Below are 15,150 nucleotides of genomic sequence, written 5' to 3'. Positions count from 1 at the left end.
ACGGTCTTCCTCAGCAGATAAACTTTGCTCTGTATTCACAAAACCAATAATTAAGACTTGAATCAAACCTTCATTTAACTTCCCTTTCTGAAAAAAAATTGTGTGACTGAAAACCCCTGCAACAAGTGAATAAGAAGATCTTGAGTTGACTGCTTTTCCTAGAATGAACATCTCGGAAAAATAAATCAGATGCAACTGTGAACCACCAGGTGTCGCTCTAAGCTCACTTTGGCTGCAGCTCAGTTCCAGACGAAATATGTGAGGCTGTCAGTGAGATATATGTCAAGATAGATGTCCAAAACAAAGACTTAGAAGCCTTTAAAGGTCTTCTCCTAGGAGCGTGCAGAGACGCGTAACTTGAAATCTGTCTTTTTAATCTCAATCCATGTGTGAAACAAGTGTTGGGGTTTTTAAACTTCCGTAATTTCAAAAAAGAACTTGATGTTAAGAGAAAACTGGTGAAGATTCCCACTCATCCAAGTCATAGAATATACCAGAAACAAAGACAAACGGACTTGTTAGAGTTTTCTTGAGACCTTTCGTCCAAGCAGCTTATTCATTTTTAAACAACTGGTGGGAAGTTTAATATTTTATTAGGAACATCTGTGGGTGGTGCATACTTGAAACTCACAAATATATATTTTCATTTATCAGAAGCATTGTTTGGGAATTACAGTTGTAAACAGCTGAGATAAGATGCTCACTTGCATTGGAAGTTCCACATTTCAAATAAAAATGTACTTACTGATGAACAGTAAAGGTTCTTATTAGGGCTGTCAAAATTAACATGGTAATAATAAGTTAGCCCAAATTCCTTTTATTTTATTTTATTTTTATGGAAAATAAATGCAAACATACTCTCTTATTATTACTTTGGTCTAAACTATAGTTTGTGAAATCAGGAGGTGATCCAAGCAGCATTAATGGTGTGGAAAGCAAGCAGAATCTGAAGGGCAGTTGTAGTAAATAAGTTTACCCTGCAGAGAGCAGTAATACGCCCTGTACTATCAAAACTAAGAAAAATCACAAATGAAGTAGAAGAAAAGCAAAAACAGACAAGAACAAAGTCATGTGCATTGACCGTCGATGTGAACAGTTACGACCGGAGCTGGATTAATTGCAACGAAGACGCCTCCACAACAACTCTCTGAGCAGCATTCGTCTTTGTTTTGGTTTTGTTGCTAGCCTCGAAGCCAGAGAAACTTCCGCGCCTGCTCGTTTCTTTTGTCTTGGAAAGTTGCTCTGGAGTCGCTCAGTTGGGAACTGATTCTGCTCCGGCAAAGATCTGCTAATAGCCAATCGGATCATTTTGAGGGCGGGGCTTTATGTGGTGACGGACAGAAGAGTAACAGTGTCCTAAGTGAGAGCGCTGTGGAGTTGAATTTGTTCACAACAAAATGGCTCTGATTGGTTGGAGGACTGTCTAATTGTTTGTTTGTTTGATCGTATTGAATGACATTCAAATATCAAGTTATTGTAATAATAATGAAAACATAAGTTAGCATAAAGCAAACATATATTTTTTTTGATAAAACTTTAATAAAACTTGAAATATATCCCTTCAAGTTTCATTAAAAGAGATAAAACGTAAACTATTAATCGCTATAACTATATATTGTGCGATTAATCGCGATTAAATACGTTATTCTACTGAAAGCCTGAGTTGTGATTATTTAATTTTAGGTTGTGACCCATACCAGAGAGGTGGGTGTTCCTACTTGTCGTAACTCTGAGTCAGTAACAGTCCTGTCATGATCTGCCCGGTGATCCAATGTGGACAGATGATAAATATATCTTGGTATTACTCTGCCTGGCAGCTGACACTGACGCTGTTTACAAACAGACTTTTTATGAAGGAGACACTCACACACACACACTCACACACACTCCCCTTTCCTCCCCCTTTCCTCCCCGCCTCGGTCGACCCCGCCCCCGCTAAGCAGGGCTTGTTAAAAGGCGCCTGTCCCGGTCCTGGAGGGTTTAGTTTAAGACTGACCGAGGCTGGGACTTTACACTGAGGGACACACACGGACCTCTGAGGACGTTACAGGATAATATTTAACCAGATCACTGAAACCATGAAGTCTCCAAAGCTCAAACCTCAAGGTAGGCTGACCACCCTGGTGTTTATTCATTGATTTAAATTTAAAATAATAATAAAGTGCAAACTCCAGTAGACACTTTTTTCTAGTCGTAAATCTAGTTTTTTGTTTGTTTTTCTGCAGCAAAGTTCGTTAACGAGGAGGATCTGACCGACGTGCTGTGCGAGTTCGACGCGGTGATCGAAGACTTCACGTCGCCCGTGGAGAAGCGACACTTCAGGTACGACGAGCACCTGAAGACGGTGAAGAGGAGGAGCAGCGCCAGCGTGAGCGACAGCGGCATCAGCGACACAGAGAGTGAGTTACCCCCCCCCCCCCCCCCCCCAACCCGGGGACCACATCCAGACTGACAGCTCACCAGCTCTGGGCAGGGATAGATCCTTAGTTTTGTATGTTATTTTATTTTTTTCTCATGCATCTGCAACAAAACTCGACCCCAGTTTAGGTCATAAATAGGTAAAGGCGGTCACCTCCAACCTGGGGAGGCAAGAGACCTGCTCCAGAACAGAGATCAGGCTCTGGGTGCTGCCTGGTGTAATACTTGTTCTACTGCCATGTTTGAGAAAATGATCTTCTCCTGCACCTTGTTTGTGAGTAGCAGAGAGCTGCCAAGGCAACTGGCAAACTGTTGCATATGCACGCTCACGCAACTCAAAGCAGAGAGAGTGATAAAGAATGAGTGAGAGAAAACTCAGGCTTCACGTCAGGCTGCTGCTGCTGCTGCTGCTGCTGCATATTTTGGCACACCTGCCCCCATATTGCGGCTCTTTTACTATCATACGTTACTATATTAATCTACCATACAGAGTTTTAAAAAGGCTGCAGAGCCGGGCCCCGGGCGGGCTGCAAACCAAATGGGATCGCCTCAGAGAAACACGCTCCAGGTCCCCAAAGATAGTTTTTGCGAAAATGCGTGCCGGGTGGGTCGGGACGTTAAGGGGAAGGGGTTCTGGAAAGGGTCTGAAGAAATAAAGGTGGGCTCCGGATTTGCATGTATATATATATATAATAGACACCGATCAGCCACAACATTAAAACCACTGACAGGAGAAGAGAATAACATTTAAACCATCTTGTGACAGTTCAATGTTCTGCTGGGAAACTTCTGGACCTGGCATTCATTGGTGTGGATGTTACTTAGACATGTAGCACCCACCTAGACCAGACCAGGCACCCCGTAGCCCATAAGAAGTAAAGGTGGTCTCCAGATAGGGGCTTCAACATGATGAATATAGGTTTTTTACTCATGACTTCAAATCAAAAACTTGCTCTGTATTGTTAGTGACATATTTTACTACCATTTATTCTCCTATCTGAGCCTTGGGGGGTTGTGCAATGTCCTTGATAAAATAAAAACAAGGAGGAAGGTGTTTGAACCTGCGGCACTTACGTTGATTTGCTCAAGGGATCAGATTCCTGCCCGGGCCCCGTCCTCTCCATGGCATTCTAATGAAGAGGGACCTGTCCCGGCTTTTGTCTCGCAGCCTTGATGGATGGACGGACTGTTGATGAATAACCAAACCGGTCTCTGGGCTGCACCCCGGCGTGTTAGTGCGCAGGAGACGCAGGGGGGAAAGAGAGAGAGAGATGAGGAGATAGAGAGAAGGTAGAAGGGTAGAGACAGAGGTGGCGGTTTCAGGTTCAAGTCAGACGCTCTGATGTAAAGGCCACGGGCCCCCCACCACCACCACCACCCCTCCACTTACCGTTGTGTGTGGCGTCTACTGGGAGTGGTGCAGGTCAGAGAAGGGGGGGGGTAAGTAGGTGCTCGACATCTGAGACACTGCTAAACTCTGCAGAGAGGCGAGCGAGGCAGCTCTGAGTGCAGGGTAATCTTTTTTCCTGTCACACTTGACTTAAGACGCCGCGATGGAATGATAGAAAAGAATGACAAGTTGCTTTTTAATGACAGAAGTTTAGAGACAGAAAAGCTGAAAGCCTCCACGTTCTCTTCTCTTTGTCTTTATTTTGCTGCGTTCTGCTGGGGCCGCTTGAAACACGGCCATTGTGTCATTTAGGCGACGCTCTGAGTGGAGATCTGGGAGGCGTAGATGAGACGGAGGCGTCATCCCGAACTGGAGCGTGCTCTGAACGTGTCACAGATGAATAAATCTTGCTCAAGAGCAGCGGGATGGTTGATTTTAAAGAGGAAAACATATTATATTACTGCCACTTACTGCTGAGTTATGGTCTCCCGTTCTATTTTCCTCGCTCTGGAGGCATCCAACTGTTTACTGATAGAAACACACATGTCGGTCGTCACACCAGAGGCTGGATGCGTTGCATGTGCGCGACAGGCCGCGGGGGGAAGGCTGTCATTAGAGGAGAATGTGGTGATTACACCCTGACGCAGATCATCAGCGCCGAACGTTCGCTCGGATCTGATTTTTCTTTCTCCTCTGCTCCAGGTGCAGATTCGCTCAACAGGAACAGCTTCAGCTTCAGCGACGAGAGGCTGAACTCACCCACCGTCTTCTCCCCCGCCTCCACCTCCTCCTCACCTCCTCTCCTGTCCCCCAAACGTGAGCCAAACTCCTCAAACACGCTCTGTAACCGATCTCTCCCCCTCTCCTCGTTTTGACGTCTCTCTGTCTCGTTTGCAGCCAAACTCGGCGACACCAAAGAACTGGAGGACTTCATCGCCGACCTCGACAGGACATTAGAGAGTAAGTGCTAATGCCGCCTGGCTGTCGGAGCCGTGTGATGAATCGGGCCCCCCGTGCGCCGGCGCCACCCGTCGCTCAGGATTAACAGGAGGCGCTTGTTCCCCCCCCCCCGTTGCGTCCCGGGCCATGCTAACGACCACTCGTGCAGCAACACGGGGAGTCGCTCCCCTCTGGGTTTTCTAAGAAACGGTGATGTGTCAGGATTATGAAGGGGCGCAGGCATGTAGCGGGCCCCGGGACCTCTGGGGTTACACCGGAGGGGAAGGCTGCGTGTCCCTTTTCAGCCGTCACTCAAGGGAGTGCTGCAGCGGACACCATGCAGTTTACACACACCACAGAGCACACAGGCAAAGACTGGGGTTCTGTTTCCTTCAGTCCTCCCATTTTGCACGAATACACACCGATCAGCCACAACATTATGACCACTGAGAGGTGAAGTGAATAACATTTAAACCATCTTGTGACAGTTCAGTGTTCTGCAGGGAAACTTCTGGACCTGGCATTCATTGGTGTGGATGTTACTTATACATGTAGCACCCACCTAGACCAGACCAGGCACCCCCAACAGGATGCAACCACAAAACACTTTAAGAACAACTTCACTAACAAGACCACACCTCTTGATATTCAAAGAAGTTTAAGTTAAAGAGAAGGGAAAGATAGGAGATTGAACGGAAGGGTCGAGGGGTCGAGGGGAAGGAAAAGAGAATTGAGAAACGACTGATGATGATCCTTGGACGACTGGACGTAGGAAACCAGGGAAAGAGATTCAGGGTGGGGGCATATCTCTGGAGGCGTCGGCTCCTCGACCCCCTGGTTCCTGCAAATAGATTGTCAAGGAGAAGAGAGAACAGAGAGGGTCGGGGTGGAGGGGTTTGAGAACTGAGTCAAACGGGCGAGGAGAGGTTAGGTGCATCTATAGGCAGGTGTGGGTAATTGGGTGTATGAGGCCTCCACATTCACTAGATCCCAAACTGATCAAGTATCTGTGGGATGATCCACAGAGGCCCCTCCCCTCAAAGACACCCCCACTAACAACAGGACACCCTCAGAAGGCCCATGTCCATTCTCTGATGAGTCACCACAAGGGAGACCTGCACAATGTTAGGAAGGTGGTCGTAATGTTATGACTGATCGGTGTATATATGCATAGCCCTGTGTTTGTGTTTCTTCTTCTCCCTTTGAAAGTGTTCCTGGAGAGGTTTTAACGACAGAGAACGTTCCTCAGAGATTGCGTAGCCCCCCTGAGGCTGAATTTGTGATTTCTAATATTGGCCCGTATCAATAAGACTTGACGTGACACGCTCAAAGCTGTAACCTGAGGATCGCAACGGGGCTGTTTAGTAGCTCGCTCAACGCCATGCCTGATAGACTCGCGGTGCGTGGCTAATTCGCGCTGGACCTCATCTCCACTCGGGGCTTGTGAGTGTTGGAACTTGCATCGGAGCACGAGGAATGCCGGGCGAAACGTCAGGGATGGAATGAGGCAGAAGTGGGAGTTTAAATAACGCTTCCCTCATTTCCATGCCGCCGTCCTGTCCCACGTCGTAGCCCCTGAATGCCCGTCTTTGACGCGGTAAAGTTGAACGTGGAATCAGGCGCTCAGGCAGTCAGCCAGATCCCTCCCCCCCTCCTCCCTCCTCCCATCCCAGTAAGGCCCGTAGAATGGCGTGTTTATTAGGGCCACCGGTGTTTACGACGACCATCCGCCGCTCTGAGAATAGAGCCAGCGCCGCAGGAGCCGGGGAGTCCTGTTCTAATCATGTCTGTCTCTGTCTCTTCTCAGGCATGTGACACAGTAATCTCACAGTCATCTTGGAGCGTCGCCACGAGGGAGGGAGCAGTTAATACGCACCTGCCCCCCACTCCCACCCCGAACACCGAAAACCACCCAACAGGATGCAGCTGGATGCCACAGCAACTGCCAAGTAGCTCCACCGCCGCCACAGCATCAGCTCCTGCCAGCGCTCCCAAAGTTAACCCGGCAGCGCTCTGAAAAAAAATAAATAAAAAAATACTCCAGCCCGCACGGCTACCGGGCTGCAGGAAGGGCCAGAATTAGCTTCGCAGGACAGGAATACTCGGCAGCCATGAGGTAACGGCCTCCGAGACAAATGTGTGAGGAGTGAAGACGAGGAGTGGAGCGAGTCACTGGAACGTTCACTGTCAGAATTACAAATCATCCCACGAACGCAGGCCCAGGTTACGCTCCCTCACCCAAAACCTGAACTGGAAGAGTATTTAAAATAAAATTAAAATTAAAAAAAAAAAAAAAGGCTTTTTATAATAGAAATATATTTGTAATTTTATAGAGCTTCTTATTGTAAATTTGTCACTCTTTTATTTTTTTTTTCTGGGGGGTGAATTATATTTTTGTATCATATGTAAATAATAATTTTATTTGCCTCGGTGTCAGGACGGGACGGTCGGATCGAGATTGATCAAATGTGAACTTAATCCGCTCTGAGAAAAAAAAACAAAAAACTGGAAAGCAGTGTGTATTTAATACAGCTAATGCCTGTCAGAGATCATAATAAACTATGGAATAATGTTCTTTTACTAACACGTGTCTCCTGTCTTTATTTTTGGATGTTTAAGGCACAGCTCTGGTCATGTTTGCATGCTCTGCGGCTCTTTTGCTTCCCTTCTCTCTGCAGCCATCACACATCTGCATGCTGTGCAGTCTGCAGAATAAGAAACTGAAACGTCTAGATATGATATGATAGCTATTATTAATCACACAAGTAGCTACTGATTTCTTCCAGGAAGCGCAGTCGGTGTGGAGCTGCTAACTAGCACAGTTTGTATTTTTTAAATGACACGAGGCACCGGCAGGACTTCCCCGACGCCAACACACCACCGCCAAACGCCAGATATCACGCTCCTCTTACCTCCTGTGCTCATTAATCAACCACTCAACAAAGCGGCAACTTACGTAACCTCTTTAGCAACAGGGTCTATTTCCAGAGGTGGAGGGAGACGGCAGGGCGTGACCCCTTCCTGGCCCCCGGGAGCAGCTGTGGCTAAAGTAGTCAGAGGCACCCTCCTGTCTGCAGACCAGCAGAGGTCAGAGGTCGTTAACCGTTGGTAGACGGCAGCTTCCTTGGATCAGTTTCATCGCGTCGGTGCAGCAGGTGCAGACGCACAAGGTGCTACGGCTAAATCCGTGTTCTGCTCCGGATCCTACGATTCCCACAATGCAACTGAACTCCCTACCTGGTCCGTGCATGATGTTAAACTCAATGCTAGAAGTTAAAGTTAAAACTAAAGTCTGCAAACCAAAACGACCTTAGCACAAACTACTATTGCACAACAGTTTATCACCCAGATCAGATCAGATCAGATCAGGGCTCCGTGTGACCGCGCCATGTTTTCACAATTACCCTGAGGGTATTAGGTCACGGACAAGACTTTTTCCACATTTTTCAACATTTCAGTTCAGCTCTGCGTGTTCAGACTAATTTCTGCTGCAGGCTTTGATTCTATTTGACAATAAATCTCACGTTTTTCCACAAATCCAGCGTCACAGTCTGCAGATCCAGCCTGCCTACGATCACGACACACCAGTCTGCATTAATCTGACGGCAGGAAGCTGGCATGGAAGCGCCAGGTTGTTTCTTCAGTCAGTCCAGTTGGCAGAAGGAAGCTGTGGGCACAAGCCAGATGAGAGTCCACCTCCCCTGGTGTTTAGAGGCCGGGCAGCTGGAACTGATCCGAGAGGTCATGTTGACTCAACACATGATTCCCCCGAGGGGGCACCACTTGGCAGCAGCGGTCATCTTAGTGGCGGGAATGGGTCGGTCCCGGAAGAAGTGTTGGCCTTGGCCGTGGACAGGAAGTGTGGGAATCTAGGAGAGGCCTGGCAACGACCCCGTTCAGACGTGGCATTAACATCCGTCCTGGGGCATCAGATCACAAGTGACTAGTGTAAAGTTGAGATGTGAACACAACTGGGATGCACCGAGGTCGCGTTTGAGTGGTCTGATCTCTGACCACATTTGGAGGTGGCCTGGGACACGTTTGACCTCATTCCTTCGGTAGTGTGAACACACAGCGAGTACACCTCCTGAGTAGTTAAATGTGAGTTTTGTGCAGGTCTGTGTGCCCAGGTCATGAGGCCCACACTTTAAACGGTGCAGTTCTTGGTTCTGAAACAGCGGTAGGTAGAGATCCTTTAGAGACAGCAGCTGTTCTATTGCACCTCAAATGATCTCGGTGTTTGTTTGCATACGGAGCACGAAACCAAGATTTGATTTGCGAGACGGCTATGAACAGGGATGAACTAAGAGCAGAGACGCGGAGCCTTAAGAGATAGAGGTGGCTAGATGGAGAACAAGCTGTCTGCCAGTCTTCACATCCAGATGGGTTCCTACGGGAGGCCCCTGCAACACTGCTGGAGTGGTCGCTCTATGAATAGGCTGGGCAGAGACGCACAGATGTGTGTCCACATCACAAACAGACGGAAATACGCGGAGCCAAATATCAGGTTCGGCTTTCCACTGGGTCTTCGCGTCTCTGGTGTCCAGATGTCTCTGCCGGCAGCGAAGGAGAGAACAAGTGCGTTCGGGTGTCTTCAGCCTGTTCACCTCGCTTGTTTGCGTTCGTAGAATAAAGGTTGGAGGTTTGATGCAGGTCGGTCCACGTCAGGTGACCTGCTGATTGAGTTTTTCTACTTAGATCAACTGGATTCAGTCCAATAAATCTTTCAGTCAGAGTTAATGTAGTGTGGAGAGGGTAGCTGGTACCTTGTGTTCTCTACTCCAGAAATGTTCTGGTCATCCAACGCTGCCATAAACTCCCTAACCCTCTCTGGAAGATGTTTCTCCTTGACGCTGTCTCCAGGAAACTTTTCTCTTCTTTTAAACGTTCAGTGTTTGTTGTTGTTGTTTGGGTGCAGCCTTTGACTGAGTGGACTCCATGGATTCTGTTTAGATGATCAACTACTACCACCTCACCACACATCCACATAGCACAATGGAAAAGACATGTTTATTAACCTGATTTTAGGTCTTCTTCTTCTTCTTCTTCTTCTTCTTCTTCTTCTTCTTCTTCTTCTTTGTTTTTGGCAGCTTTGGCGCTAGGCAACGAAGAGGAAGAAGATGTTTTGCTGCAACAGGGATGTGGTTTTGGTTTACGTCAGACCTAAAATAAATGACTACAAACAAATCAGGCTTGGCTGAAGCTGCCGATCTGATCTGATCATTTTAAAAAGGCCTGGATCGGCGCTGATACCGATCGGGACATCCATAATTATTTGGCAATATATGTGAAGAGGAAGTAACTAGTTTGGTTCCAGCTTTTTGCTGTGAAAGAGTTCAGAAAGATCGTTTATGTCATTTAATAAATGTTTCTGGAGATAAAAGGAAGATTAAATATTCTCCAATTTGGATACAAACCCCATGCACTCCTGAACTCACTCCCTGACAACGATGACAGAGTCCAGATGTCAAATGAAGATTGACAGGCGGCTCTGGCTGTCATAGCTAATGATTATTGCCTCCGTCCAACCTCCTTTGGTCCCGTTTAATTGCACATCCATTATGATCTCCATCACCACTATCAGCCTGGCTCATCTATGACCCGACTGGGAACGACTCTGCCGCGTCACGCCGAGCCACGACCACGCCTCCGGCTACCACGCAGGACTGAAACGACTCTGGATGGTTCGAACATGACACATCCTAGCCTCGTCTCCATCCAGATGCTTCACAGCCACCGGAGACTTTAGCGGCCGGCAGAGCATGGACAATGAGTGGGCGTGTTGGAGCCGACAGAGCGCTGGATTTACTGCCGTGGATGTCCGTGCAGCTGAATGGAGACCTCAGCAGCAGGTGCTGGATGGTTTTCTGAAGACTTAAGGGGGAAAAAATGTCACACATGACACATCTTTGGCTTGTTTGGTTACTAGGAAACAATGAAAAAAAAAATCATCTCAGATCTGGGGAAAACACATACAACAGAGGGTGTTATGACAACAGGGGGAAACGTCTCAGTTCTGCTTTCATTTCAAGATTTGAAACTCAGAGCGCGCTCGTTCGTTCCTCTTCACGAAACATCAACGGTTTAACGTCTGGTTGTTATTGGTTTGAGCTAAGAATTCATCCGTTGGGAGTTTCTGTAAATGGAAAGCAGAGCGCTCCTCGGATGAATCAAAACATTTACATATCGTTAGCCTCATAGCATAATTGCCTAAGTCATATTTTAACATTTTCGGAAAACAAGAAAAAGCACATTTTCTATCAAGCACATTGGTATTTTTTATTGGTATTGTAACAGTGGCCAAAAAATGCCTGAGGCAGTTATGCTATGAGGCTAACGATATCACTTTCCTCTTTGTCTCATTAGTTTTTAGTCCAGTCCTTGCATGTTACATACATCTGAAACATGCTCAAGTCAGAAATGACAATCGTGAGAATTACAGAGTTTTACAGTTATTATTTTTGCACTTTCAAGTTATTAAAAGCCTGGGTAGAACGGATTAGAGCAGGGGTGTCAAACTCATTTTAGTTCAGGGGGCCACATACAAGCCCGATTTGATCTCAGGCGGGGCCGGACCACTAACATAACAGAAAAACAACCTGTAAGTAAAGGCAACTCCAGGTTATTTCCATTTGTTTTAGTGCAAAGAAGGACAAATACATTAGGATAATGTTGACATTTAATAAATTATCCTTAAAAAAATAAATTACATGTTAAAATAAGTGCCATCTGGGCTCATTGCTGTCTGCTGTTCAGCCCTGGGTCTCATTGTTGTGTTCTGCCTTCTTCTCTTTCTAAAACAGTGTTCAAATTATCAATAGCAGCTATTTTTACAAATTCATGCCCCGGGCCAGATTACACCTTCTGGCGGGACGCTTTTGGGCCACGGGCTGTATGTTTGACACCTGTGGATTAGAGTTTTCCGGCCACAGACTTAATGTTGAGTCATTGAGAAAGTGGAAAACAATGACAACTCTCTGATGAAATTATTGCCAAAGCCTGATGGGACGTGTAGTTCCCTAATGTCTTTGTTAAATGTGTGCAGGAGTTCATTCTTGCAGCTTGAACGTGGAGAGAAAAACCCATGCATGACGAAAACACAGAGCAGGAAACGACTGTTGGGCTGGAAAGGAACTTCTCACAGTTTAGCTTTTACATGCATCTGAACAAGAAACCTTTTAAAAACATGCCGCATGGGTGTCGGAGACAAATTGCCAATGCACGACAAAACTCTGCACCCACAAATCTTTCGTAGCAGAAAGTTTGTCTGGAGTCTCTCCGTTGGGAACTGATTCTGCTCCAGCAAAGATCTACAGAGCCAATCAGATTGTCTGGGAGGAGCTTTATGCAAAGATGGACAGAGGAGTAACAGCAACAGAAAAACATTAATAAAATAAGGAGAATTTATATTAACGGACATACCAACTTTATTGAAAGTAAATGGGATACAGATTTGTGCAAAACAATCCCAGAAACAATCTGGCAGGAAATTATAAGGAGAATTTCCTCTTCCTCAGTAAGCCTTAGACTTAGTGTGATCCAGTTTAAGGTGGTGCAATGTCTCTATTGGACCAAAGACAAGCAAAACTAAAGCCTTGCACCGTGGAGTTGAATTAGTTTACAACAAAATGCCTCTGGTCGGTTGGAGCACCATCCAGTTGCATGCAGACGTATTTCTTTTTCTCTGTTTGAGCTGAAACACGTCCCGTAATGAAATCCAAATGCAGCGTTTCTGAGGAGGAACTGAGCGCGGCTACGCCCGGCTAGCATGTGGCTGCAGCAGAGCGCGCGTTAGCCCGGAGCAGAAGTGACAACATGACTGGGATCTGAGCCTGCTGGTGCTCAGCCGGGCCAAGGTTTAGACACAGCTGTCTCCCTCCTCACTCGGCCCGGACGTCCCCTGAGCCGATCTGGAAACGTTTCATCAGAAGGAAAATCAGGACACACTGGTGTGTTCAGACACGATGGAATCTCTGAACTCAAGACAAAATATGTTTGTTTGTGTTGTTTGTGTTATCTACCGAGATAATTCTTCAAACCAGACAGCTTTTATGTTTTTGAGCAGTGACTCGCTTTGAGTATTTTGTTCCTAATTTATGTTTATAATCTATTATAACTTGTTGTAGAGATTTTCTCACTGATTCTTAGTTAAGTTAAAGCTTAAAATGAGAACTAGCACAGTTCTAAAGGTTTTAGATGAACGCAGACAAGTGCAGCAACTACTTTGACAAAGTTAAAATGTCTTATTTTAAGCATCTTAATCTATTAACAAACAGATAATTGTCAAATGTAGTTTATGGTATGCCCATAGATGAAATACAGCACATGTATATGGTGCATATTTAGTTATTTTTTATTTTTGTAGATTTGTACCTATGCAAATCTTGTATATTTGTGCTTACATTATTTTATTTTATATTTTTATTCTTTTTATTTTTATTTGTATTCTTTTTATTTTTATTTTTATTATTTTTATTTTTATTTTATTTATTTTTATTTTTTATTTTCATTATTTTTATTTTTATTTTTATTATTTTTATTTTTATTATTTTTTATTTTCATTTTCATTGTTATTTTCATTATTTTTATTTTATTATTTTTATTTTTTATTTTTATTATTTTTATTTTTATTATTTTTATTTTTATTATTATTTTTATTTTCTTTCTTTTTTTATTACTATTATAGACCTATTTTTTCTTCTTACTGGTGTTTTCTTTTTATTTATTTATTTATTTATTTATTATGTGCAACTGAGCTACTGTGTCCAACCAATTTCTCTTGTGCATCGATGAAGTCTCTTTGTAAAGTCACAACCATCGCTCCGGAGGAAACTGTTCTGTTCATATTTTTCCTTGGATCAACACAAATTTTTAGTCTCCTTTTAGTCTAAAATCACTCGTTTGTATAAATCTGTGGGTCCTTTGAGGCTTTTAAAATCTCCAGTCTTCTGTCAAAGTGTCCTCTTCTACTAGCGGGTCATTTTGCTTATTTGAAGTAAAGGGGTCGTCTCCTCTGCCTCAGCCGTTGACGGTGGAAAGTCAAACATCTGGAGGAGAGAATAAAGACGTTCCTTCCACATTAGAAGTGCTCTGATCAGCTGATTAGCTCTGCTAGATAAAACCCTGATACTGTTTATGAATCATGGCCAAGGAGGAGGTGGTGGGTGGAGGAGGTGGGGTGAGGGGAAAGACTCTGAGTCAGAGAGCTCGCTCCATTAGCTGGATGTGAGGGTGACCCTGTGTTTCCAGCTGATGAGTCACTGCTGAGAGGCTGCAAACGTGAAGATTGACCCAACGTTAACTGTTGACATTTAGAGCTTGGACCCTCTCACATGTGTTCAGATAAAAAAATAAATAAAAAACTGAATTATTAAGATGGAAAAATGATAGAAAAGAAAAACACACGTCAGCTGCAAACAGACAGAGCCCAGACGGCCTCCTGTTGTCCTGCAGCCACTCTCACTTTATTCTGTCTGCTTCCCATCTGTTGAGCTCGTCCTCGGTTTCCTTCCACTCGTCCATCTGTCGTTCTGCATCTTAACTCCTTCAAGGCGTAGAGAAGTGAATAACATCGTCCATCTTGTGACAATTCAGTGTTCTGCTGGGAAACTTCTGGACCTGGCATTCATTGGTGTGGATGTTACTTAGACATGTAGCACCCACCTAGACCAGACCAGGCACCCCCACCCCATAGCAATGACACTCCTTGATGGCAGCAGCCATCCCCAGCAGGATGCAGCCTGACACAGACACACACACAAAACACTTTAGGAACAACTAAAAAAAAAACATGAAGAACAGCACAAGGTGTTGACCTGGCCTCCAAATTCACTAGATCCCAAACTGATCAAGTATCTGTGGGATGATCCACAGAGGCCCCTCCCCTCAAAGGCCCCCCCACTAACACCACAGGACACCCTCAGAAGGCCCATGTCCATTCTCTGATGACTCACCACAAGGAAGACATACACAATATTAGGAAGGTGGTCATAATGTTATGGCCGGTCGGTGAACATGCATCAGTTTTCCGATCACCATTGACACGGTCCCCTCAAAGCCCCCCCCACTAACAACATTTTGTTGCCAGACACCACAGGACACCCTCAGAAGACCCATGTCCATTCTCTGATGAGTCACCACAAGGGAGACCTACACAATATTAGGAAGGTGGTCATAATGTTATGGCTGATCAGTGCATGTGTTTCCTGTGCAGTAATAGATCGTATAATTGACCTAAAGGCGGTTAGCCTGGCGTATAGGTGAGTGTGGTAACACAACATCTGGATTCCATTATGGGACGTGTTTCAGCCATGATACTCTTCTGTCCATCACCACATTAAGCCCCGCCCAAATGATCTGATTGGCTCGGAAGATCTGGATCTATTCAGGAGCAACTTTCAACA

At 45.4% G+C, this 15,150-nt stretch overlaps 1 protein-coding gene across 2 annotated transcripts; it reads left to right on the top strand.

Annotated features, from left to right (window-relative positions):
• Positions 1-1,968: 1,968 nt before the first annotated feature.
• rgcc (regulator of cell cycle) lies at positions 1,969-7,331 on the top strand (the record flags this gene model as incomplete). Of its 2 annotated transcripts, XM_084545403.1 has the most annotated exons (5): positions 1,969-2,106; positions 2,226-2,399; positions 4,511-4,624; positions 4,706-4,768; positions 6,555-7,331. In XM_084545403.1, the coding sequence occupies exons 1-5, from the start codon at positions 2,079-2,081 to the stop codon at positions 6,560-6,562; spliced, it is 387 nt and encodes a 128-aa protein (XP_084401529.1). In that variant the 5' UTR covers positions 1,969-2,078. The 2 variants fall into 2 exon arrangements, with proteins under 2 accessions (XP_084401529.1, XP_084401528.1); XM_084545402.1 differs by lacking the exon at positions 6,555-7,331 and having other exon boundaries at positions 4,706-4,779.
• Positions 7,332-15,150: the final 7,819 nt, after the last annotated feature.

This window comes from Chelon labrosus (assembly GCF_963514085.1).
Source record: "Chelon labrosus genome assembly, chromosome: 5".
NCBI lineage: Eukaryota > Metazoa > Chordata > Actinopteri > Mugiliformes > Mugilidae > Chelon > Chelon labrosus.
This window is presented reverse-complemented; position numbering and strand designations above follow the sequence as displayed.